Genomic DNA, 24,805 nt, shown 5'->3' with positions numbered 1-24,805 from the left:
TCTTATTTCAGCAGATGAATACCTCTTATTTAGCAACATTCTGATAAGCTATTCCAGATCTGTGTTGAGCAACTCCTGTTTGCAGATATTCATCACTTTATCCACTAATGTTTTTATAACACTGCACTTTTGCTTTGGATGTGTAGGTAATGTCCATGTATAGCGATTTTGGCATACTGATCCACTCAATCTCTTAAGTAGGGAGCAAGAAACCAGTCTAAGTGCTTTGAGGTCCTCCAGCAAATATGTACATGTGCAAACATTTCATATCAAGAGTTGGACATACATCACAGTTTTCATGACATGCTATTTTCATTATAAAATAAAGAAATATTATTCATCTGACATGCAGTCTACCTTAATAAATGGTGTATTAGCTCTCACATTAACTAAAAAATGCATGACAGCAGTAGAAGTCAGAAAGTTAGAGTAGAATGGGTCTTGGGCATCAAGATGATCAGAGATGGGGCATTAGTTCAGATTTGATAGAAGCACGGAAGGACCTTGGCTATGGCCCATGTGGAAGTGATCTCTGGGAACCTTATAAAGCTCAGATCATGGGTGTCACTTAAACCAGAGTGACCAATGTCACTGGAACTGTTAAGAACATCAGAAAAATATACACCAAAATTTATGTGAGAATTTGAACAGATAAAAATCTGTATTTTCTAGTTTTGAAAATTTTCCCATTGTGGCATATTGGATCCAAAGAGAAGTCTGAATGAACTCATTTTGTGTCTGGCTTAACATGGAGTTAATGAGGAAAAACAGTTGTGCGGTAGGATTACTACAAATGAAACCTGAACCTGCAACAAAGCATGTCCGTTATATGTGAGTGGTTATCTCTAACTTTACTCCTTCCATTGAACATATTGCATTCACAATTGCCAATATAGTCTTTCATAAGAATTCAACACAACCTGGAATGATTTAAAGAAAATGAATACATCAGGGACCATTCTGCAGTAGGGCTTTTCATAGCTACAAGTTCACAATTTCACCTTTACATCATGAATTGCTCAGTGAGGCACCTCAGTTCTACACATACAATTGAGTTTTAATTGCATGCCATATATATTATGAATCAAGGGACAGTAATGAAAGACACAGTTACATTAAAAATGCAAAACACAAAATGGTACCTCTAAATTTATTTTCCACTTTCATTCTACATTTTTACTTCTGTATCTATGTGACAATAAAAATCAAATACAAAAGATTATAATTTGGTTTCAGCTCATGACATTTTTTAAGAACACACACAGCCCATACATTCATCACATAGTCTTCCATTCACTTAACTTACACACAATTTAAAAATAAAAATAAATCTATATTCAGCATGTTCATAACAGACAATTCAGACTGGGAGTTGATGATAAACATTGCTTCTTCTTGTGAGCTTCCTTCAATAATTAACTTACTGAAGGAGCCAGGAAGGGAACAGTTTGAAACACTGTGGCTATGAATGTCCTTTATGAGCAAGAATTTGGACAAATTGTTATGTTTCGTTTTCAGATGGTCCATTGTGATATGACACAGTTGCATATAGTTATATATGACTTTCACAACAGTATTACAATGTAGTATGCCACAAGTAACAATGCTCAAGTATTAGAAATCAACATTGGTAACTTGTCTACACTTATATTTTCTGATCCTTCAAACAACTGGCAACTGAAAATTACAATTTTATTGTACAGTATAGCATGGTTGGATGCCAAATTACTGTTCAAGTACATGTATGTCTGTTTCTTAAGGCATCATTTCATGAATACAAAAACAATGAGTAATTGTGCTACGAATAGAACATAAGTAATTGGCACTGGTATTTGGACACACAAGCCAGTGGCCAATTTCCATATCAAAACTACAATATTGGTAGCAGTTAGTTATCTCTCTTCATATAAAAAGCTTTACAGATTTTAATTACCATAAAATAATACAACCTATCACTTATGAATAATAGAGGTAAGCTTATTTCACAAAGCATATCACTCCTCTTTTTTGGCAGTGTTATAATCTACAAACACTTACCTCACTCTACTCTGTTATAACAGTATTAAGTTCCGTTCACTTCATTTCCATATTAAAATTAGGATACAGATACTCAGGACTAATTATTGAATTATTGCATTGTAGTGCAACGGAGTTCCTGCACTGCATATGTATTGTCAAGTCATGCTTAAATGGAGCCAAGTGTGGTACATGGAAGGCACCAAGTGATTGATTATATGTCTGTCATCTCCACTAAAGCACTGTGAAGAAATATGTGCAAGTAACAGAGAAGGCAAGGAGTCTTATGTTAAGGAGGCACATAAGGAGGTGGTTTTCTGTAAGTCGGCGTGGGTTTGGGACGGTTTTGGCGTCCAGAATCTCGACTAGTTGTGAAAGGAGGCGGCGGTTGGTACGGTGTGTCGTCAGTAGCCGCATTATTCTCTCCCAACAGTGGGTGAGCAGCTGTTGGTGGCGCACTAGGCTCTGCCTCACTTCGCTGATATTCTGGTGGTGGAAGAGGTGGTTTTTCGTCCTTCATGATCACAGGACTCTTGTTCTCTGGCTCGGGTCGCTCCTCGAGTTCATCTTGGAATATCACTGGTATTCCCTTATTACGGAAAGTCTGACGCTCGTCTTCATCACCCACACTCAGTTTGCCACGTCTTCTCCTTCGGTACAGCACACATGCAACAATCCCAGCCAGTAATATCATGCCTACAATAATCACAGCTGGTACGATAAAAGTAATGAGGTATTCATCTGAAGATCCTACAGCTGCTTCTTCAAGTGGTGGTACTTTTTCCTCGATAGGGTGTATCAAAGTAAACTCTCCTTGGCATATCTGTGCTGGTATTACCTCAATTTCTTCCACAGGGAATTCTGGGCCGAGGACCATACCCACACGATCTGATATACTATGATCATTATTCAGTAAAATTTTTCTCAGTTTTCTAATTTCATCCTCTGGACACACAGAGGTATTCAGTGTCCTGTTGTGCCATGTTACAATTGTTGAACCTTCTATTATGTCACTTAAAGCAATTGCAGAGGCATCATTGTCTCCAAAAAGATCACGTAATTTCTCAATAAACTTTCTTTTGTCTGAAGCACTGCTTTTAAATTTATTATATGGGACATCCAACTTCATTCTGAATTCAACATTGTAATTAATTTTCCTTGCAGGCTTTACTTCTACAGTCAGTACATCATGTGCAGTTAACCCTCCTTTATCTTCACACACCTGAAAAGAGAGCAAACAATAATTTCAGTTTTTTTTAAACTCTCTGAATCTGATGAGAAAAATAAACAAAATTATGCTTTCACTTACCAGATGGTATTCCTTGCTGCCTTCATCACCTGGCATTGGTATTCCATAAAATTCCTGATTCTTTGTATCAAACTGAAGCCAGTTGTCTGAAGAAATTTTGTTCAGCTCTAATGTAAGCAAGGTAAGATGCATATTACGGACATTTCCTTCTTCTGGATCATAAAATGAATCCTGTAAACAAGTTAAAACGTAATGTAGTTTCTGATTAGTCAATAGAAATTAGTAGATGACACTGTTTGTGAAGACAGCAGCAAAGCTGCTTTAATTAACTATGGGGACATTTTTTTGTCTTACCTCAGGTACAACAACAACTAGCAACTCTCCAACAACTGCTTCAATATGATCAATTGGATTCCTAGGTACAGGAGGGAAGTTCTCAGTAGTGCTTGGTGGAGGCACTATTGGCTGATCTGGTTTTGATGGTGGTTCACATTGTCCAATTCCTCGGTATGATACTTTTTTCACTTTAATGAAATCATGTGCAAGAAGATCTCTTAGTGCCTTTGATGGTTCACCCTCTTCGTTTGCAGTTAATCTCTGCAAATCGAAAAAGCAAACAAAAACGTATAGTCTCTAAACAGAAATGCAACTGAAACAGGATGCTTTTTCCTTTTGAAACCATTAATCAACCATGTGATGAGGTTTCCCCTTTGCTTAACTTACTAACATAACAGAGTAACATACTATATTGGCTACAACTTTTCCTGCTGCATTGTCTGTAAAAAATAATCTAATCACCATTTACTGTCAAATAATTTCTTTCAAGGCCCCTGGACAACAAATTTAAGGTAACTGCAAAAAATATGTATGTACCACCAAGCCTGTTCCATTTCAGGCTCTGCATGCTAGACGCTTTTTTTTAAAACACACTTATGGCTCTAACTTCTACCCCGATGGTGGTACCATAACAATACATTAATATCACTAACCATGAACAATATTTTCAGTTCGATAGCTGTCTCCCTCGAATTCTAAAATACTCCTCCCCACCTCCCCATCTTGCTTGAAAACTCATGGATACCACACACATGCAATGATAAGCTGTCTGTGTAAACAAACTGAAGATATTGCAGAGGTCTTCAAAAAAGAGTAAATATCCTTCCTTCCACTTCCAGATCTCATGGGCCATACCCAGGATATTAGACCATACCTGTGACCCTGTCACATTTTGAGACAATGCATTGAAATAGACTCTAAGAGGTTTAAATACAGCATATTATATCAAATATCTAATAGATGACACATCTAATAGAAGACATCATTAAAATAATACCTGTCTTTCAATGCTATATTACGTTGCACTGTTTATTCTTACCTTATATAATCTATCTATTTCATCTTTTGGGCAATGTGATCTTGGCAAGGAATCATTTGTCCATGTGAATATGATAGGATCTGTCACAGTCAAATTTCTAACAGTTACTCTGCTGGTATCTGGATCTCCGTAGAGTGCTGCCAGAGTGTCCAGTACTCTTAGTTGCCAATCAACTGCTGTTGGAAATTCATATTTCTTTTCCAGTCGCAAATGGAGAGTGAATTCGTGGTTAACAGTACGCCTTCCTTTGTGATGTTGAACCAATATCTCTAAATTGTCAGAGACAGTCTTTCCTTCTCTATCCATTGCTTCAATTACAAAGGTCCACCTTGACACTTGCTCCTCCAGTGGCCTGCAGAATGAATTCAGATGAGATGAATAACTAACAGGATAACAATCATAGTCTATATATGCTTAACAAAGTTCTCAACTCACAAAGCATAGACTTCTTGTTTTTCTCTGTCAAACTGCACCCAGTATGTTGGAGGCACCAATGTTCCTTCAAGAGTCTTAAACATGAGCCGTAAGTTTCTTGTATTGCCATCTTCCAAATCTGAGAAAACATCCTCTGGTATAATGTGCCTGCAAAATTAATGAAGAGGTAAGTATATGATATGAAGAAATGAAAGCACTCCGAGGATTACCTTTCAGCACAATCAAGTATGGATAAATTCAAAACAACAAAAGTTCTAAAAAGTCTTAACGTACATTACACCACATTTGTATGGATTTCTTGAGATGATGTATAAATAGGAAAAATTTACCATCACCTATGACAAACCTCTCAGTGGTGTTTCTGATCCCATTCCTCTAAAGTCTTAAGCAAGAATGTACACAAAATAACATTTAACTTTTTCACTAGAAGTATCTGCAATATACTACGTTAAAATCAGTGTTAACAAGTTGTCTCTACACACTTTTTGGGAGATACTGTGACTTAAAAGAATGTTCACAAACACTACAAAGTATCATTAATATCTGTGGAGGCTTTACATCGATGTGATCCTTGCATGTTGTAGTTTTACTGTTTTTAACCATTCTGGCAGTATTTCACATAACATTTGCTTATCTCTGCCATCAAAGACAACACCTCACTGGCCCACTCACTGCACTTTGGAATATCGTCTTTCTACATTTGAATATCAATTTACTTCCCAGGATTTTTTCCCTTCAAAGATGTTCCATATAAAATAATCAAGCCAATTTACCTTCAGTTCATTTACATTTTCTTGCTTTTATGTTGTTACTAAAAGTCCTTATTTATTTAGTACAAGGAACAATCAAAGTTTTACTTATCACCTTGAAAAAGTAAAGCTATGTGATCAATTTTGGTAATTTTCAGATACCACTCTGCAGTCTTAGTACACACTGAAATCCCCATGCCTGAGTACTATAGCACACTACTATAGGAGCTACAATAAAATAGCAGAGCCCTTTGATAAAGTGAAATTCATTTTTAGGAGAAATGTTGCAGGTATGTCAGGCCAATCCATGTGTCTTCTTTAATTATCTGAATTGGCCTGATACAGCTGCAACATTTCTGCTGCCGCCAAAAATGAATTACCACACTCTAATTCACTTTATCAATGGTCAGTACTATTTTGCTTTGTCTCCTACGACAATGTGCTATAGTACTCGGGCATGGGGATTTTAATGTGAAATAAAAACATTTATCTGCAAATTTCAGAATTTGATTGAGAAAACCTCTGACTACTGAAGGAGTTTACTATTCTACACATATTACAATTTATGAATGAGAGATGCAAGCTCCACGTTGATGTTAAAATTCTGGAACTGTCAACACACTATCATGCTGCATTGCTGTACTGCATCACAATAGCTGTCTACTATAATGGTGAAACAGATTTTCTTATTTATTTATTGTATGGGAAACATTAGAAGTTTTTGAACCAGGGTAGCTATACATATACAAAGATTACTAAACCTCTACATACAAAAACTACAACACAACTCTACAGCACAATATAATACAAATGACAACAGCTAAAAACAAACATCAAAATATTTTATATAGTTTATCACTCCTGTCATTCAGCACCATTGGCACAAGATGGCGATGAAGATTTGCCCTACTTGTGGGAGAGTCTCCACATCTTCCATGGCCCTTTCAGATGCAATTCAAAGTAGTCCAAATTGCCCAAGGCTGGTCAAATTCAAGAGCTTCTCCTGGATGCAGGGCATTTTTAGGCATTGTGGAGTACAGGTTTGTTGCCAGCAGCATGTCCATTCACTGATGATATTGAATTCATTTTCGGAATGAGCCCTGGCTGTCACAAGAGCGAGATGTCTTTACCTTAATCTTTTTTTTGCTCCACATGGGATGTAGTGGAAGGTATTGTTTATTGTCATGGCAAGGTAGACACTAAGGATTTGATATTCATGTGTTGACATAAATGCAAGACAGTTCATTTATTGATTCAGACTGTCTTCTTGCAAAAGCCACGAATGATAAATGTACACTTTGGTTTCCATAGTTAAGTTACCACCACCACCACCACCACCTTAACTGCTCAGCGAGCTATGGCATCTGGACGCCTTAGCAACAAGTTACATCTATTAGACTGTTCACATGTTTATTGTCCAGTTCTGAATTACCTAGTGACTTGTTGCAATTTGCACTGTCTAAATGCTGTTAAAATCGGGGTTAGCCAACAATGACATCTCTTGGGTAGCTTCCCACAGAATGTACACACATTAGCCTGTAAGCACCCAGCACTTATATGAAGTTTTGATACTGTCTCCCAGCCCCCAGCCCCCAGCCCCCCCCCCCCCCCCCCCCCCCGCCCATCTGATGATCTTGACTACCCAGAAGTGGTCAAACAGGATGAGCTACCTTGCAATGAATACACTGAAACGAAAACTGTACAAATTGACAATGAAGTCACAGAGCCGGTTGGTGAGATTTTGTATTTAGGACAGTTTAAGATTATTGAATGAGCAGCAAAAGAAATAAACAGATGAATACAAATAGCTTGGAGTGGTTCTAGCAAACATAACAGACTTTTTACAACTAAAGCTTCTGATGTGTCTGAAACAGAAAGTTCACTAACTGCATGTATTGCTGGCTTTGAATTAAGGCAGCAAGATACATACTATCACTATGAAAACTATTCAAAAACTGAGTTTTGCTGAAGAGATTAATGCTGGGAATCAGAGACGGACAAACCTGAGTTGAAGGTATAATATGAGTGTAACAAAAACAAAAGGAAGTGGGTAGGTAATGCAACCAGGCCAATAAATGACAAATAATTTAAGGAATTACTTTGTTGGAGACCAAGGTAAAGGTAAACACATAGGCTATGCCCTAATGGAAATGTGAGTAGACGGTATTAGAAACATGTTTGAGCAATAATGACATACATAACTGCGGACCATAAACACGTAGATGAGAGCTGTGAGGCATTTATCTGTACTGGATGCCAAAAGCTGATAATCACACTCATCCTGTCTACTGCTATCATTGAGATAGGAAGTGTGAAGTCAAAAGATATCACAATCACTGAACCATTTCTTCCAAGATGGCAGTTATCCCTAATTCAGTTCATCCTTCAAGACTAATGATTATGCTACCTTTGCACGGTCAAAATACCGCGGCTCTTTAAAAATCTGCTCAGTGATATATCATTTAGGATGGATAAAATAAAAGTGTTAATATATCTCATACCTGAGAGCTTTACCAGCCGTTATGGGTAGTTTGCGAAGTCTGTGCTCAATTGTAGGAGGGATGTTTTTCACGCCATATTCAATATCTTCATCTGTTGGTTTTGGCAGAGGGACTGCTTTCTCAGAAGTAACTGCAGGAAGAGGAGGTGTTGGCTCTTCTTCTGTGGTTGATGCTAGTGATGTGCTGCTTGTATCACTGAAGCTGGTGTTAATACTGCTACTGGTGAAACTGGTTTCATTAGAACCAAAACTACTGCTCCAAGTTGGAAGAGGTTCAGTCACCTGGTGGACAAGAAATGGTTGTCATTTTATAATATAAATACTATGGTAGTAACATATTATGAGAAATTATATTTGCAAAACAATCAAGAGAAAACATTAAGTAGAAATTTCAACACTGTTTTCTTTTGTAATAGGTACCGTTAATATTTTACTCGACTTTGCTTTTAATATTGCACAGTGATTAATAAGACTAGTTAACTGCCTTTATTGCAGGCATTTGAAAAATTGGGTAAGATCTGTAGTGTATGTTCTTTCATCACATTCCTTATCTCAGTGTGATTGTGTTTGGCTTATGTGTTGCTAATGTTCAGTCTTATCTCAATGCAAGATATTTAAAAAAATTTAATTGATTCAATATGAGTGCTGCCACCAGTCTATTCAGACTTTTTCTGCAATTTTATATTATCTGCCAGCAAGATACTAAACAACAAATATGTATGTATTCTGATAGTAAACATTTTTAAGATTTTCTTGTTAATATTTTAAATATTTCTGTTTTATTTTCAGACCAAGACATACCTGTGTACTTGGAGACTCTGGTGAGGATGATGGCTCAACCTCAGTTACAAAAACTGGTGTAGCTGATGGTACCACCTCTGCTTCATATACTCTGCTGGGTTCCACCAAAACCTCCATGCTCATTAAATTGGTAGGTCTGATGGGTATCTAAAACAGAGTTACAGAGTTCCACAGCAACAATTTATCAAAAACAGGTAATGAGATATAAAAGGGAGTACATTGTAACTTGATATAATGAATTAGGAATAAAATATGTCTGCAGGCGTGGATGCAGTCCATGGGGCCATGCTTTACTCCTTATGCAAATCACAGTGTCTAATTGTATGTTAAGATACAAGCAATCTTTTCAGTATGTCAGAAATTTCAGAAATGATCTTTTTGTGGAATTTTATCATGACTGTTCAGAACAATAGTAAGCAGTCACAATACAGTATGTAGTAGGTAATCTCATTTGCACAGTAAAATTAACAGGTGACCTGAGATTGAAGTATTGCAAAAGGACAGCATTGTGTAAAACATTTTTGGTTTACTTCTTATATCAGATTTGGATAAAATCTCCAGCTTTCAAAGAAATCACCCCCTCATCTTCATCAGGAACAACTGATTGTCGTGGCTGCTGTTGTAGTGATAGTTTAAAGCCCATAGATAGAGGTCATTGGTAGGCATGCATCATCATTATACTGTGCTGACAGAACTCTATCCAGAAAATAATGAATAATCATCTGGTGATCTACATACTCTGCACTTTCTACACTGCTACATCTAGTAGAATACATAACATCCTGGGAAGAAGAGGTGCAAGACCTATTTTCCAAGCACCAAAGAAGGTAAAGAAGATGCTGTGCCCCATTAAGGACAACCTCAGTCCCAGTAACACTGGAATTCATCATGTTCTTTGTGAGTGAAGAAGCAACTACAATCATCAGCCTGTCCGTACCATTGCCAGCTGTTGTGCAGAACACCAAAGCCACATTAAAGTTTAAAAACTTGGGAAATTAGCAGTTGTTGAACACAGTCTCACAAATGAACACAGAATAATGTCCTATGAAACTAAAATCTTGTCCCACACTTACATACTGGCATTGTGTTACTAAAGAAGCAACAGAAATTAGAATATATGGAAACAACTATAACTGGGACTGTGGCTATCTAGATCTATGTACACGTCTATCTGCATTCCAGAAGTCACCTTATGGTATGTGTGGAGGGTAATGTGTGTTCATTGTCACTTACCCCTTCACCTGTTCCAGTTGAAAATGGTTTGTGGGACAAACAATTGCTGGTAGGCCTCTGTACAGGCTTGACTCTCCCTGATTTTATCTCCATGGTCTTTTCATGACATATCTGTAGGTTGACTCTTCCAGGAATGTACACCCTTGGAACTTTAACAATAAACCACACTATGTTGCAGAATGCCTTTCTTGCAGAATCTGTGACTGGGGCTGGTTGATCATCTCTGAGACACTTTTGTGCTTATTAAATGAGCAGTAATGAAATATGCTGCTCTTCTTTGGATCTTCTCTATGTCCTCTATCAATGCTATTTTTATGGATCCTAGTCTGATGAGCAATATTCAAGTACTGGACAAACAAGTATTTTGTAAGTTACTTCTTTTGTTGATGGACTACATTTCTTGAGGATTCTTCCAATGAACATCAGTGTGTCATCTGCCATACCCGCAGTTAATTCTATGTGGTTGTTCCGCTTCAGATATTTTATTGAAGTAAATGCTTCCAGTGAGTGTTCAGCAACTGTGTAATCAGTCAGTAATTGGTCTTTCTGTCTACATAAATGCAATAAGTTATACTTGTTTATGTTGAGGGTCAACTGCCATTCCCTGCACCAAGTGCTGATCCTATACAGGCCCTCCTCCATTTTTCTACAATTTTCTAACATTGCAGCTTCTCTGGATACAACAGCATCATCTGTTAAAAGCCTTGTGGAACTACTGATGTTATAAGATTTGATGCAACAAATAAACTGAGGATGTATCAATACAATAAATGATCTGTTTTGGATGTGACAAATAGGGGGGCTTCACCACCATTTGAAGCTTGGAAAAGGATGTTCGCCATCCATATCTGACCATTAATCCATTGTATTGTATGAATGAGCCTCTGTACTAAATTACTGACATTTTCATGATGTATAATTGTCACTGAATGACCACATTTATGTGGGGCTTCCAAATACGGTTTTCATAAAGTGCTTTCTCAATACCACTTCTAACAGTTCATGTTAACACTTCAGAATTTATTATGAAAATGCAGTTCAAACTGATAGATTATCCTTTCCTCAATTGATATTCATTTTCATGTAAGTGCTCAACTACTCTTGAAATTTGCTTCAGTTGTTGGCGTCCTACTTGCTTTTAAAAATGTTGGCTATCTCGATGGGATGGCTCCTGTGTGCCTCAGCAGAAAACGAAGTACTAGACTGAGCAAGAAGTTATGCACCTCCTTAATTGAAGACAAATGGACACTGTGCTATCTAAATCAGAAACTAAACAACTGATTTCCTCAGGCAATTCATATAAGATGACCGACAATTGGAAACCTGACATTAGACTGGACTAACAAAATCAATTTAGGCTTTAATGTGTAAACTTATGAATGAAAATGGTTTCTCAATTCAGTTTTGATCTTCTGCTCAGCTATTATGATGATATGGTCACCCGTCCAAAAACTAGTTTGATGCACTCCATGCTAGACCATTTGAATGGCTTTTTAGAACACCTGAATTCAATTGACCTGAATATTCATTTCACGATGCAGAAGGAAGAAGATGGGCACCTTCCCTTCCTTGATGTGTTGGTCAGGAGAAATGTTGATGGTATTTTGGGACATGTGTTTATAGGAAGCCTACTCACACTGAACTATATTTATAGGCTGATAGTTGTCTCCCTCCAGATCGGCATGAAGGGGTACTTCATACCTGGGTTCACAGGGCCAATGTCATTCAGATCCTGAGAATTTGCCACTTGAGTTAGCCCATCTTGTGTTCACCTGTTGTCAGAATGGTTACAGTCAAAGAAAGATCAAACATGTGTTATGCTGTCAGCCAACCGTGAACTGGGTGAGTGATGACAGTACTGAGGTGGCACCAATGTCTACAGTCTTTTTGCCTTACACAGGGAGCATTTCCAACAAGACTGGTCATATTTTGCAAAAATATGATGTGAAATGTGTTTTTCAACCACCATCTAAGATAAGAGTCCTTTTAGATTCTGTAAAGGATGATCTTGGTTTATGTAAGGTGGGTCTCTATTGTATTCCTTGCAGTTGTGGGGCCTCATATACTGGTCAATTTATCAGGACCATGGAGAACTGCTGCACTGAGCGTGTGTCACCCAAGCCTCAGCAGCTGAGCAAATTTGATATTGCTGAATATTTTCTCGGGTACCAGTCATCCTATGGAATATAACATCAAGATTTTGGCACACACTTCAGCTACTGGAATAGTGTTATTAAGAAAGCAGTTTAAATTAAATTATAAAGTAACTTTACAAACAGATATTTTTGCTTAAATTCTGTGTGGAATACTGCTCCCTCCCTTGTCCAAAAAGAGAGAGGCAGAGTTAATGGTGCCTCTCCCATTGGTTACCAATTTTCACCACTGATAATATGTGATGTCAGTCATCTTTGGCTGTGTGGTGGTGTCGGTGTTTACTGAAATACACGGATGGGAACTGTCTTTACAACACATCCCCTTTAAATCACACTATTCTCCTGGCATCAGTCTAGCCAAGGAAACCCCTGACAAAGCCCATAGGTCATCTGGAAGAAGGAGCTTCCCATTAACAGCTCAGAAAACGAGCTGCTTATTGCACTATGGTATCCTCAAAACAATCATAATGCAAGGGCCACCATTCTGCCAGCCTCAGCTTGGTAAAAGAGAATACAACAAATGCTGGATGGGAAAATTCTGTAGGCTTTTCCTGTAGGCAGGAAGATAGAGGGGAGGGAGTGGTGTGTGTGTGTGTGTGTGTGTGTGTGTGTGTGTGTGTGTGTGTGTGTGTGTGTGTGTGTCAGTGAGAGAGAGAGAGAGATGATATCCTTTACTTCCACTATTGCCTGCCCCCCATCTTGTTTGCAGTACCATATTAATTTGTTATTGCCATCACTGAATCTTTTCCATGATAAAACTGGAGCATTGAATCATGAATGAACCATGGTGTTTGGACTTGGGGAGTGTGTTACTTACTAGGACTGGTGTAGGAAGAATTGTGAAAGAATGTACAGGGCTTGTTGGCAGATTATATCCAGCAGCAACAGATGTGAGCATTGAGCTGAGTTCCGCCTCTGACTCAAGTTGATCTGCATCCTCCCCATGGTGATGTCTATGAGGATGAGGTGATGCTGTGGCCTCTGGGAATGAAGGTGAAGCCATCGTAGGCACAATTCTGGCTTCAGGAATAGCATCAGTCTCACTCTCAATGTCACCATCATATCCACTTGGCACATCTTCATCATCATAGTCACCTGAACCAACCTGAAACGAGATCCTCAGAATGAACATAATGAATACATTTCAGTGAGAACTATCAAATCTTAAATTCTTTATTAGAAACAGATACAAAAAAATACAAGATACCACAAAAATCACAAGAAGAAAGACAGCTGCATCCACAAAGAACTATGAAATGTGTTAAATCAAATAGCTAGAAGTAAAATGCCTGGTGTATACTCTTTTTACTTTTGAGACTAATATTGTTTTTCCTGCATGAGAAAAATAAGTAATGTTGAACATCTCTCATACGTAGTATAATCAAACAATGGAAAATCTGCTTACTTGTTTGACCATCTTATTGTTGTGCCTATCTGCAACTCAGCATATCTGTTATGTGGTGGATAGCAATCTAAGTAATATAATAATTTATTAGTAAACATTTGTAAACAGCTGATTCCAGTAAATGGTTCAAATGGCTCTGAGCACTATGTGACTTAACTTCTGAGGTCATCAGTCCCCTAGAACTTAGAACTACTTAAACCTAACTAACCTAAGGACATCACACACATTCATGCCTGAGGCAGGATTCGAACCTGCGACCGTAGCAGTCCACGCGGTTCCAGACTGTAGTGCCTAGAACCGCTTGGCCACACCGGCCAGCGATGCCAGTAAACATCTGGACTTCTGTCTGATAGTTAATGAAGTAAAACTGACATCACTAAATAGCTTTCTACAGGCTGTGTGTCACAAGGAATTATTAAAAACTTGAAAATGACTCAATCAGGCGCTTAGTGGCCTCTGTAGTGGCTTATACTAAGCCTTTTACAGTGATTCCCAGCTTTTGAAGTGTGTCTGGCAGAAGATTCACACCATGAACACAGTGACTGAGATATTCAACTGGGTTAAGAACTGGAGAATTTGTGGATCACAAAAGTACTTTGAAATTATGATTGTGTTTGCAGGACAAATAAAATCACTGGTAGTCAACCAGAACACTGAGCAGAAAGTGTGACAATCAGTCTGTCTTATGGCTTTGTTGTGTTTGGTCATTTGTCTTGTGCACACACTGTGTAATATACAACAAAAGCATTCTACATTGTATCCAGATTATATGATTATTCACCAGTTTCATCATCTATACCCTGAAGAACTACATTGGTGACCGCACATGACCATGTTTTCATGCAATTTCATCATTTCTGACTATTGCGCAACTATAATGCTGCTGTCGTGCCCCCAGTGTGCCATGCAATTCATGCCTGTGGACAATGTTTTTCATGCCAAGACATTAGACACTACAGATAACACCATGCTTGAAGCCTGCATGATACATAGTGACAGTGGCATTCTCTAGAACATTACTACTTTATTCTGGACAGATCATCCATCATTACAGTTCACCATTGTGGACAACATTTATGCATCAAGGGACATCATCAGCAATGGCACAAAATTTGTTGCTCTACTAAGCCACTTTCGGGGAGGGGGGAACATGCAGACACAGCTCCCCAGATGAATAAATCAAATAAATCATCTATCACATCATTTACAATGAAAGTCTATGATAAGACTCCATCACTATTATGGTGATGCCTCCACAGACATATCGACCTTCAACCTCATGCCCCACAATATGTTATGGACCCTACGGGCAGTTCCACTTGGGACGCAACAGTGACCGGACGTGTCGGTACTTCCGTGTAGTTGTAGCGCCGCAAGCAGTGTTTATAATAATTCTTGGATTGTGACCTGTGATATTCTCAGTGCTTCTTCACTACCGTCGTACACAAGCTTCTTAATTTACTCACAGCGGTCCCGACCGCTCATATAGTGCAGTTATGGCTCCCAGTGTACCACGTAAGAATACCCTGTGTTTTGCATTTGAGAAATCTTCCAGGAATGTGCAACCGAGTTCTCTAGAAATCCATGGCTAGATAGTAGATATTATTGGCATCACATCCGATCAGGTCCACACAGCATATTATGACATGGCGGAATACTGTTTCTTTGTGAAGTTTTTAGACCAGATACAACTGGAGAAAATTTTGGTGAATACTGGTGGGAAAGCAGAGTTCCGACATCGTGATCAGTCGGTGAGTACAGTTTCAATAACTAATGCTGACAATGAGTATAAACAAGTGCGAGTGTTCAATTTGCCACCTGAGGTTGAGAATTGTTTTCTTAGAGATGTCCTCGCCAAATACGGTGACATCCGACAGATTAGAAACAAAAAATGGTCGAGCCGTCACAAACTCCAATGTTATAGTGGGGTTCACTCAGTTGACATGGGCCATTAAAGTCAATATCCCATCCTATATAATGGTTTGTGGTTATAAGACTAATGTCATTTACGAGGGGCAAGTAGGCACTTGTTTTATCTGTAACACGAGTGGCCATTTATGAGAGGATTGCCCACGGCGAGTTGTCGTACTTCGAAACAATCTGCAACAACGACAGAGATTAACATTGGCTGATGTCCTAACTCAAAATCAGACGCCTTCTGTGACTGACTCCCAACCGAGTGCATCTGTGTCAGAAGACAACGATCTCGGTAACAGCACCTTCCCACCCTTGCCTCAAAAACCTGTGGCCAGTCACCCCTTAGCCACCGGTGTTGCATTATCTGTCGGTAACAAACGACGATGTACTATAAGTGACGGTAGTGGTTCCGGCGAACAGGTAGTGAAAAATCAAACCGATGACGTGGAGCCACGGGCCTCCACACAGGACACGCATGTGTCGGATGGCTCAGTTACGGCCCGCCAAATTCCCATTCAACCGCCCGACGCAAAAACTGTCAATACGAGTGCAGCCGAGTGTTTACAGCAATCCGTTCCGATGTCACTTGCCGACTCGCCGCAGGTGGCCAACACACAAGAGGCGGCAGTCAGTCAACTGCAACTCGTAAACACGGCGGATGAAGCAGGCGGTGTAGAGCATAACATAAACAGCCGCCACCTCGAAACTGCTTCCAAACAACACGAGGACCCGGACAGCTGTACACAAACAGCCAGTGCGGCTCCAAACAAACGCAGTGAGCCTACTGAAGCCGCGTCTTCGGAATTGCCGTCACCCATTCCGAAGCAAGGACTTTCACATACTGCTTACAGCCATGACTCGCTGACTCTGCCGTCTTCAATGACACTTCGGACACCTTTGTGACGGAAAAATAAAGTTAAACCAAAGGACTCCGTGGCCGGAAGTAACTCAAAAAGTAAAGTCAGCGCAAAAACCGGTACAAAACCTGTGGATGTAGGTTCGAAGTCCGACGGTGAGATGGACTGGGCTTCCTACACTTCCCATCACCCACAAGTCTCGGATGATCATGAGTCAAGCTTATAAGTTTTTGTCCCTGAACATTAATAGAGTTAGGACAGATTTAAAATTAGCAATGCTACGGCAGTTTATCTATGAGTCCGAAGCTGATATAATTCTGTTACAGGAAGTGTCTATCTTAAGTTTTCATGTATCAGGATTTGCAACAATTGTAAACACCATGGCGGACGGGGGTACAGGTATGGCCATTCTATCACGAGACGGAATCCCAGTGAGCAATATTGAAATGTTGGACTCCGGTAGAGGCACAGCTTGCCAAATTTTTGATGTCACCCTCGTCAATATCTATGCTCAATCTGAAACGACCTTAAAATCAGAAAGAGCTAACTTCTTTAAACAAGACATCATATACTTGCTACGCCGCAACCCAACCCAGTTGATAATTAGTGGTGATTTCAACTGTGTGATCTACAGGAAAGACCAATCGCCAAACTTTAATTACTGTAGGGAACTACATGATCTGGTGCGCCACCTGCAGCTGAAGGATGCATGGGAACTAAAATTTCCTACCCTGGTAAAGTACACGTACCTGACCACCACTGCATGTAGCCATCTAGACCGTTTGTACATCTCTGAGAACATTTGCCAACATGTTCTGGACGCCAATGTCATTCCGGCTAGCTTCTCCGACCACTGCGCCCTCTGTGTCATGATAAATCTGGCATACTAAATGGCATAGGATTCCGTGGAGCCTAAATGTTTCTATTCTCGCCGATGCCTTGCTACAAGATGTCATCTCCACGACATGGGCGGATTGTCTCAAGCAATGCTGCAGATATCCGAGCAAGATAGCCTGGTGGAATGCTGTGGTCAAATGGAAAATGCGATTATCTTTAAGAAACTACAGTTGGCAACGGGCGCAAGATGTCAAACGCACGATTGATTTTTACCAAACAGTTCTGTGAGAGTTGTATGCGACTACGACACCAACCAACGCACAGCTCACGACCATCAAACAAAAAAAGGCGTAGCTTATAGGCATAAAGCGAACGCAGCTTGAAGGACTGAAGATCAGATCTAAAGCAAAATCGCTTCAAGAGGACGAACTTGCATTGCTGTATCACCTCATAAAACATCGTACCCATCACAAGCAAGCTTTTACCGGGAAGCTGGACACAGATGACGGACTCCGTTTGACCCGACAGATTGAGATACTTACTGCAGTTTACCGGTATGTCACGGATCTGTCCTCGCAATGCGATACATATGGTGATGATGACGGCGATACCGTGCGTGCTCTGCCCACCATAGTCACGCCTGCGGACAACTCGGCGGTCGTACACAATTTTGCTCCAGACGAAGTCCTTGAACTGATTTCTGGCTCGCCATCAAATAAATCCCCTGGCCCTGATGGTTTGCCACGGGAATTTTATGTGCGCGTCTGGCCCGTAATCGGACACGCTTTTACAGATGTTCTCAATGAAGTGATGCGTGGGAGTGACGTGCCGGCCGAAATGAAGGAAGGCCGAATTGTATTGATACCAAAAAGCAAACACCGAAAAACCTTAGATAACTTCCGACCTATTACTTTACTCAATTTTGATTACAAAACCTTCGCCAGAGCACTCAGCAGCAGATTGTCTCCGTTAATGAAGCAAGTGATTCACAACCATCAACCATGCATCCCTGGTCGCACTATTATGACGCCCCTTTCGGAATATAGACATGTAATAGCCATAGTGTCAGTCTCTAACGTGAATCTCGCATTGCTGTTTATCGACTTTTGCAAGGCTTTTGATCACGTCAGCCACGAGTACCTCCTACAGCTACTGCAGCGTTGTGGTTTTGAGCAACGGGTTATAAATGTCGTGCAACATTTCGTCACGGGCATTACAACCAGAATCAGCGTAAATGGACAGCTTACTCAACCCACTGAGGTCCAAAGAAGAGTGCCGCAGGGGAGCCCTCTCTCCATGATGTTATTTGTTTTATCACTCAAGCCACTCTTACGCTCTATTCATGACAAACTTGCAGGCCTTTCAATCGCCGGGACGTCCTTCATGGTTCGTGCTTACGCCGACGACGTCGGAGTGTTGTTGCGCAACGACAGAGACGTATCAACCCTCAAGACCGCGGTAGACGAGTACTGTCATGCTTCCGGTGCTAAAATCAACGCCGGTAAATGCACCTTTGTCAACATTCGAGGATTCGATGCAGTTATTATACCTTGGGCGAAGCGTGTCGAAACCCACACCACTCTGGGGATGATTATCGACAAATGCCCGCTAAAAATGAATGCAAAAAATTGGAAGCAGGTCACCAATAAAATGCAAGGTGCCATCCATGAAAACAATTGGCGGTCCGTTAACATTCTCCAACGCGTACGACTCCTCAGCAGTTATATATTCAGTAAAACGTACTATATGGCCCAACTATTTCCAGTCCCCAAGATGCAGGCCAAACACATGATGAAACTCTCTAATAGATATATCTGGCAAGGGCATCTGTTCAAAGTGAAATACACCACACTGACGTCTTCCAGACAGGCTGGTGGACTAAACATGCCTGACATTAACCGAAAGTGTACTGCGTTATATATTAAACGAATCACCCATTTGTTGGATAAGGAACCTCTCAGCGTAACCAGTTGGCTCTTCCGAACCTTACAACCCACCGATACGCATCCACCCATTGATGTAGGTAAAATACATTACAAACTATGACATGTCAAGCAGTTTTTTCTTGAAGTAAGCTATATTGATGGACATTGTTTCACGCAGGATTTACTGACGACGCACCTGTTATTAAAAAGAAGGACATCTCCAATAGTCCGGAATCCCACTGAACTTAAATACCCGAGTGTTCATTGGAAGGCAGTTTGGGACAACATAAGTTTAACCGTCCACACTGCTGAAGTGGCGTCCACATGGTATAAAGTGGTAAACGATGTTATACCCACTAATGAAAGGTTGCATAGAATTGGTTTAATTGACAGTGATAAATGGGTCCGCTGTGGTCTGGTCGACACCTTACGCCATTGCTTCACTTGTGGCGGTCATCCCATTAACTGGAAATGGGTGCAGCAGAGGCTGGGCCTGATTACCCGCAGCAGCCCAGCCAGCCACTGCACCGACATCCTGCTCTGGCCGGACGCGAAACATTTTCCCGCTACCAAGAACAACATCGTGATGTGGATGTTAGGACAGTTTGTGACATATATCATCATCCACAATAGTGAAGATAATCTCATTAGTTTCGAGGCTTACATGAGAATGGCATGCTGGAAGATGAAACATTACCCAAATTGCAGGAAGATGTTTGCTAACATGTTAGACATAATTTTTGAAAAACAAGGCGTAGGGTAATTCTCGATGCCGGTAAGGACACAAATCACATGCAAGACTATGTAGCGAACAAAATACACAACGAATAAGGGGTTATACCAGTTCCTAGGACTACTCCCGACTTCTCAATGGTGTTATTAACTTCATTATGACATTTTCATTAATTTATGTTCCTGTGCATCTCTTGTTATCCGTTTGTGTGCTCCAAATGACTTTGAGTTTGGACGATTATGAATCAAATGACAGAACTGTCATTCCAGTTAAGACAATCAATTATATATATGTTTGCATTTCAGATCTATGTCTCTGTCTGGACTGAAGAGGCTATTGTCAGTTTACTATTTATGTTCTATTTTGTAAGCTTACAAATGGCACTATATTGAAATGTGTTCTTCAGTCTATTGTAGGATACAATTCGTGTTGAATCAGTTCCAGCTCTTCAATATTTTGTTTTTGTGCTTATGTACATATATGGTTGTTTTAATAAAGGAAAAAAAAGGGTTGCCAGCTCCCCCTGCAAGTCCAGCTAGCCATGGTCAGTCACAAGCATGAATCATTGGACCCGTGACTTCAACCCGCTGATCGAATATACTCTCACAGACTGTTCATTGATAATATTGATAACAGAGGCAGCTGGCATGACACACAACTACGACGACAATACAAATGATGGCTCACCAACAACAAGCTGGCCCCATCCTGCACGAATTTCGCCGAAGCTGATGTCACCATTCCCTGGCCAGAGCAGTGACCTTTGCACACCATCAAGAAACCCCCACTTTTGACACACATGCATCTCCACCAGCGCAGAAAATGACAAACTGCATCATGTCTGCACCTGTGCAACATGCCCCTGCTCACTTCATGCCAGTGCAGAATCGCTTTTGTTGCTGTCATGCAACATATGCCAATTCCACCCACAACTGCCATCCTCCATGTTATTTTCCAAAGTACACATGTGGTTCGCTGATCAATCCGCTGTACAGGACATCTGAGTTGCCTCGATTCCCTTAATGACGATGATGGATCACAGCTACCCCATCTCCCTCAACAATGAATGACTTTTTGTACTTCACTGAAGTAGCGGCCAGCTATACCTCGCTGGCAGGGTCTTAGTGGTCAGCACTGAGCTGCCCTCCTCACCAGGGCAACCAACATCTCACACACTGTTCAAATCTGCACAGCATGCAGCATTCTTTGATGCCTCGAAATGTGTCCTATCAGTAGACCTCTTCTTTTAGTGAAGTTGTGCCATAAGTTTCTTTTTTCCCCAATCTGATTTAGTACATCCTCATTAGTTGCTTGATCTGTCCATCTAATTTTCAACATTCTTCTGTAGCGCAATATTTCAAAAGCTTTTGTTGTCTTCTCATCTGAACTGCTTATTACCCATGTTTCACCTCCATACTAGGCTACATTCTATACAAAGCTACCACAAAATACTTCCTAACATTTGAACTGATATTCACTGTTAAAGTTCTCTTTTTCAGAAACTTTTATTGCTATGTTGATGGTGTTAGGACAGCAACCAGCCACAAATTTACTTTGAGTTCCTTTATTCAAAGGAAACCGTTACCGGTTTCGAATCGTTGTGATTCATCATCAGATGGTTTACACGCTTTCTTTATGACAATTAGTGTGTTTTTATAGATTAATTGTCATGAAACGTCGGTTTTGAGTGTTTGTTTTCATAACTTTTGTCCAACCGATGTAAATGCACTCCCACTGCATCCTCGTTGTTGCACACATAAATAGTTCTCACTGTACACTTTAGATTTGTCGCTGAGATCATTTTAACCATGCTTGTACAGTGAGAACTATTTACGTGCGCAACAACGAGGATGCAGTGGGAATGCATTTACATCGGTTGGACGAAAGTTATGAAAACAAACACTCGAAACTGACGTTTCACAATTAATCTATAAAAACACACCAAATGTCATAAAGAAAGCATGTAAACCGTCTGATGATGAATCACGATGATTTGAAACCGGTAACGATTTCCTTTGAATAAAGGAACTCAAAGTAAATTTGTGGCTGGTTGCTGTCCTAACACCATCAACATTTGTCTTCAAACAACAGCCACAGTCTCCATCATGCCATCATATGACAAAATTGCATTTTATTGATATTGCCAGTATGCATTTTATATCCTATCTGCTTCAGCCATCATCAGTTATTTTTCTGCCCAGATAATAAAACTGATTACCTACCTTTAGTGTCTCATTTCCTAATCTAATTCCATCACTATTATCTAATTTGATTCCTGGATTATTTTAGTTAAAATTCACCTCAGATTGCATCTGATTACATTTTAGTTCATCACAATTGTATTAGTCAACTCTGGGTGCACTCTAACATCATGTAGGCACAGACACTTTTCTGTGCCACAGATGGATTTTTTTTCGTGTGTGTGTGTGGGGGGGGGGGGGGGGGTTTCTCTTTTGTGAAGAAGGCTTTAGCTGAAAGCTTATAAGCAGCAACAGTCTTTTCATCATGTCTGTCTGCAACAACTCAACGTGCCATCTTTACGAAGAATTGCAATCTATCCTTTTCTTGATATTGTTGATATTACAGCTTGGACTTGGCACTGTTTGATTCTACCATCCAATACAGATAGTAATGTTCTTTAGACATATCAGCACACTGGCTTCAATACTCAGATGTTTGTAAACTGTGTATTAGCTTGAATTTTCTGCGTAAGTTTATGACTCTTAATACCATCTACTATATTACTAAATGGCTAGCCCAGTTCATGGCACCCTATCCCAGTTGGAGGTTGCCTATTCATGGCTTCCATGGGCAACAAAAACTTGATTTTCATTATTTCATATAATTACTGAGTCCATTTAAAAATGTAAAATGTTGTCACAATTTAATCATTAACAGATGTAATGTACAGTTAAAGGTTTAACACAATAAGACAAGCATTATAGTTAAAACTGTGTATATGCCTTGTGGCAGTGCTACTCACTGCACACAAGTACCAGTAATTCATTCATCCAGTATTTGTGAATGAGTGGCCTTAACAGCCAATAAACTTTAAACATTGTTTCAAACTCTCTCTTGCTTACCTGCTTTAACCCATTTGTAAAGCAATCAGAAGTTTGAAGTCATATATATTTTATGAGAGTTCGATAGAACGGTTAAACACATAAAAAAAACTAATACTAATACGTAAGACTACATAAAAATGGCACAGTTTTCATTGTTTACACTTCCAGTATCTGTATTTGGTTTTGAATAAAATTTTGTAAAGTGGTTACCTCTCTCCTTTCTCTGTGACTGGAAGATGTTTCAGTCTTTACATGCCAGCCAATAACAGGCAGCTGGAGAACTTCAGCCAGTGTCCCATCATGGGCCTGTTGCTTCAGCTGGTTGACTAGTTGTGAGTAGTGCTTTCGCAGTTGACCTTCACAGCCCACCTGCCGAACAAATCACAAATTAGGAAGACACTGAAATTCTAACAGTACAATGTTCACTACAATCATGGGAGAAAAAAAAAGTATTCTTGACAGTTAGTGAAACTGGGCTGGTAATCAAGAAATCATCTGCAAAGAAGTGTGTGTATGCAACAGACACCAGAAAAACTGGGAAGCATAAATTTCTCGCTTTAAATAGTTGTTCAGCATTTTGTCATCATATGAGATAAAGATCCCTACAGGTCTGTCGCTGCTCTGTGATGCACTTGCCTGCCACCCTAAGATGAAAACAAATGTTTTCAGTCCAGCACTAGTTTTATTATATATCAGTTTCCCTTCGGCAGAAATCTCTCTTTTAGTTTTTAATGAAAGATCATCATACAAGGCTGCAGCTTCCTAATAATAGAAAGCATCCTCATGGAGGATGGTCACTTGGTGTCTTACAAATTTGTATGTACTTTTGTGATCTCTCATCAACATTTAACATTCACAGATAATGATGCACAATGTGCCCACCAGAACAACAGCATTTTCAATGACAAACAAAAATGTTACTGAGAGAAGTTATTGGATGAGAAGGGGTATTAATAATCTCTGTGTAGGCAGTCAGATGCAGAAGATTTAACATTCAGCTTTGTTATTTAAAAGGAACTGTATGCCATAATTTAACATTTAGAAACACATCAGGATGTTTGGCACGATCAGTGAAAATCAGTTACCAGTACAACTGAAAAATGACTTTACGTCAAAGAAAAAATTAACAAAATGATTGCCTCATTTCAGTAAATTGTTTTTGTGAATATTTTTAAGCCTTATTTCTTAACTTGTTGGATATCCTGGATTTTTTCATATGAGGATGTAATTTCAGTTCGTTGAATCAAAAAGGTGGCATCCATATTCAAATTTGGAAATTTGTGATAAGTTCCTAAGGGACCAAACTGCTGAAGTCATTGGTACCTAGGCTTACTCACTACTTAATCTAATGTAAACTAACTTACACTAAGGACAATGCACACACCCATGCCCAAGGGAGGACTCGAACCTCCAAGGGGGGTAGCTCCGCGAACCATGACAAGGCGTCTCAGACTATACGGCTACCCCACGTGGCATCCACATTCATATTAGTAGCATAAACACACATACTTTGCATATACGATTGACACATGCTTACAGTTTACACACCCAAGTT

The 24,805-nt window shown here is 39.8% G+C and overlaps 1 protein-coding gene across 1 annotated transcript in view; it reads right to left on the bottom strand.

Annotated features, from left to right (window-relative positions):
- Nucleotides 1-1,131: 1,131 nt before the first annotated feature.
- LOC124797974 (dystroglycan 1-like) overlaps nucleotides 1,132-24,805 on the bottom strand; it is a 137,896-nt gene continuing 114,222 nt past the window's right edge. The window contains exons 6-14 of the mRNA XM_047261144.1: nucleotides 23,461-23,619; nucleotides 13,329-13,616; nucleotides 9,126-9,272; nucleotides 8,326-8,606; nucleotides 5,076-5,222; nucleotides 4,641-4,992; nucleotides 3,620-3,862; nucleotides 3,326-3,496; nucleotides 1,132-3,238 (exon numbers count right to left, since the gene is read on the bottom strand). Coding sequence (XP_047117100.1) covers nucleotides 2,306-3,238; nucleotides 3,326-3,496; nucleotides 3,620-3,862; nucleotides 4,641-4,992; nucleotides 5,076-5,222; nucleotides 8,326-8,606; nucleotides 9,126-9,272; nucleotides 13,329-13,616; nucleotides 23,461-23,619 — 2,721 coding nt within the window. The 3' untranslated portion in view covers nucleotides 1,132-2,305. The remainder of the gene's footprint in view (nucleotides 3,239-3,325; nucleotides 3,497-3,619; nucleotides 3,863-4,640; nucleotides 4,993-5,075; nucleotides 5,223-8,325; nucleotides 8,607-9,125; nucleotides 9,273-13,328; nucleotides 13,617-23,460; nucleotides 23,620-24,805) is intronic.

The sequence above is a fragment of the Schistocerca piceifrons genome, chromosome 5, assembly GCF_021461385.2.
Source record: "Schistocerca piceifrons isolate TAMUIC-IGC-003096 chromosome 5, iqSchPice1.1, whole genome shotgun sequence".
In the NCBI taxonomy this organism is placed as follows: Eukaryota; Metazoa; Arthropoda; class Insecta; order Orthoptera; family Acrididae; genus Schistocerca; species Schistocerca piceifrons.
Note: the sequence above shows the minus strand (reverse complement) of the source record. Positions and strands in the feature narration are given on the sequence as shown.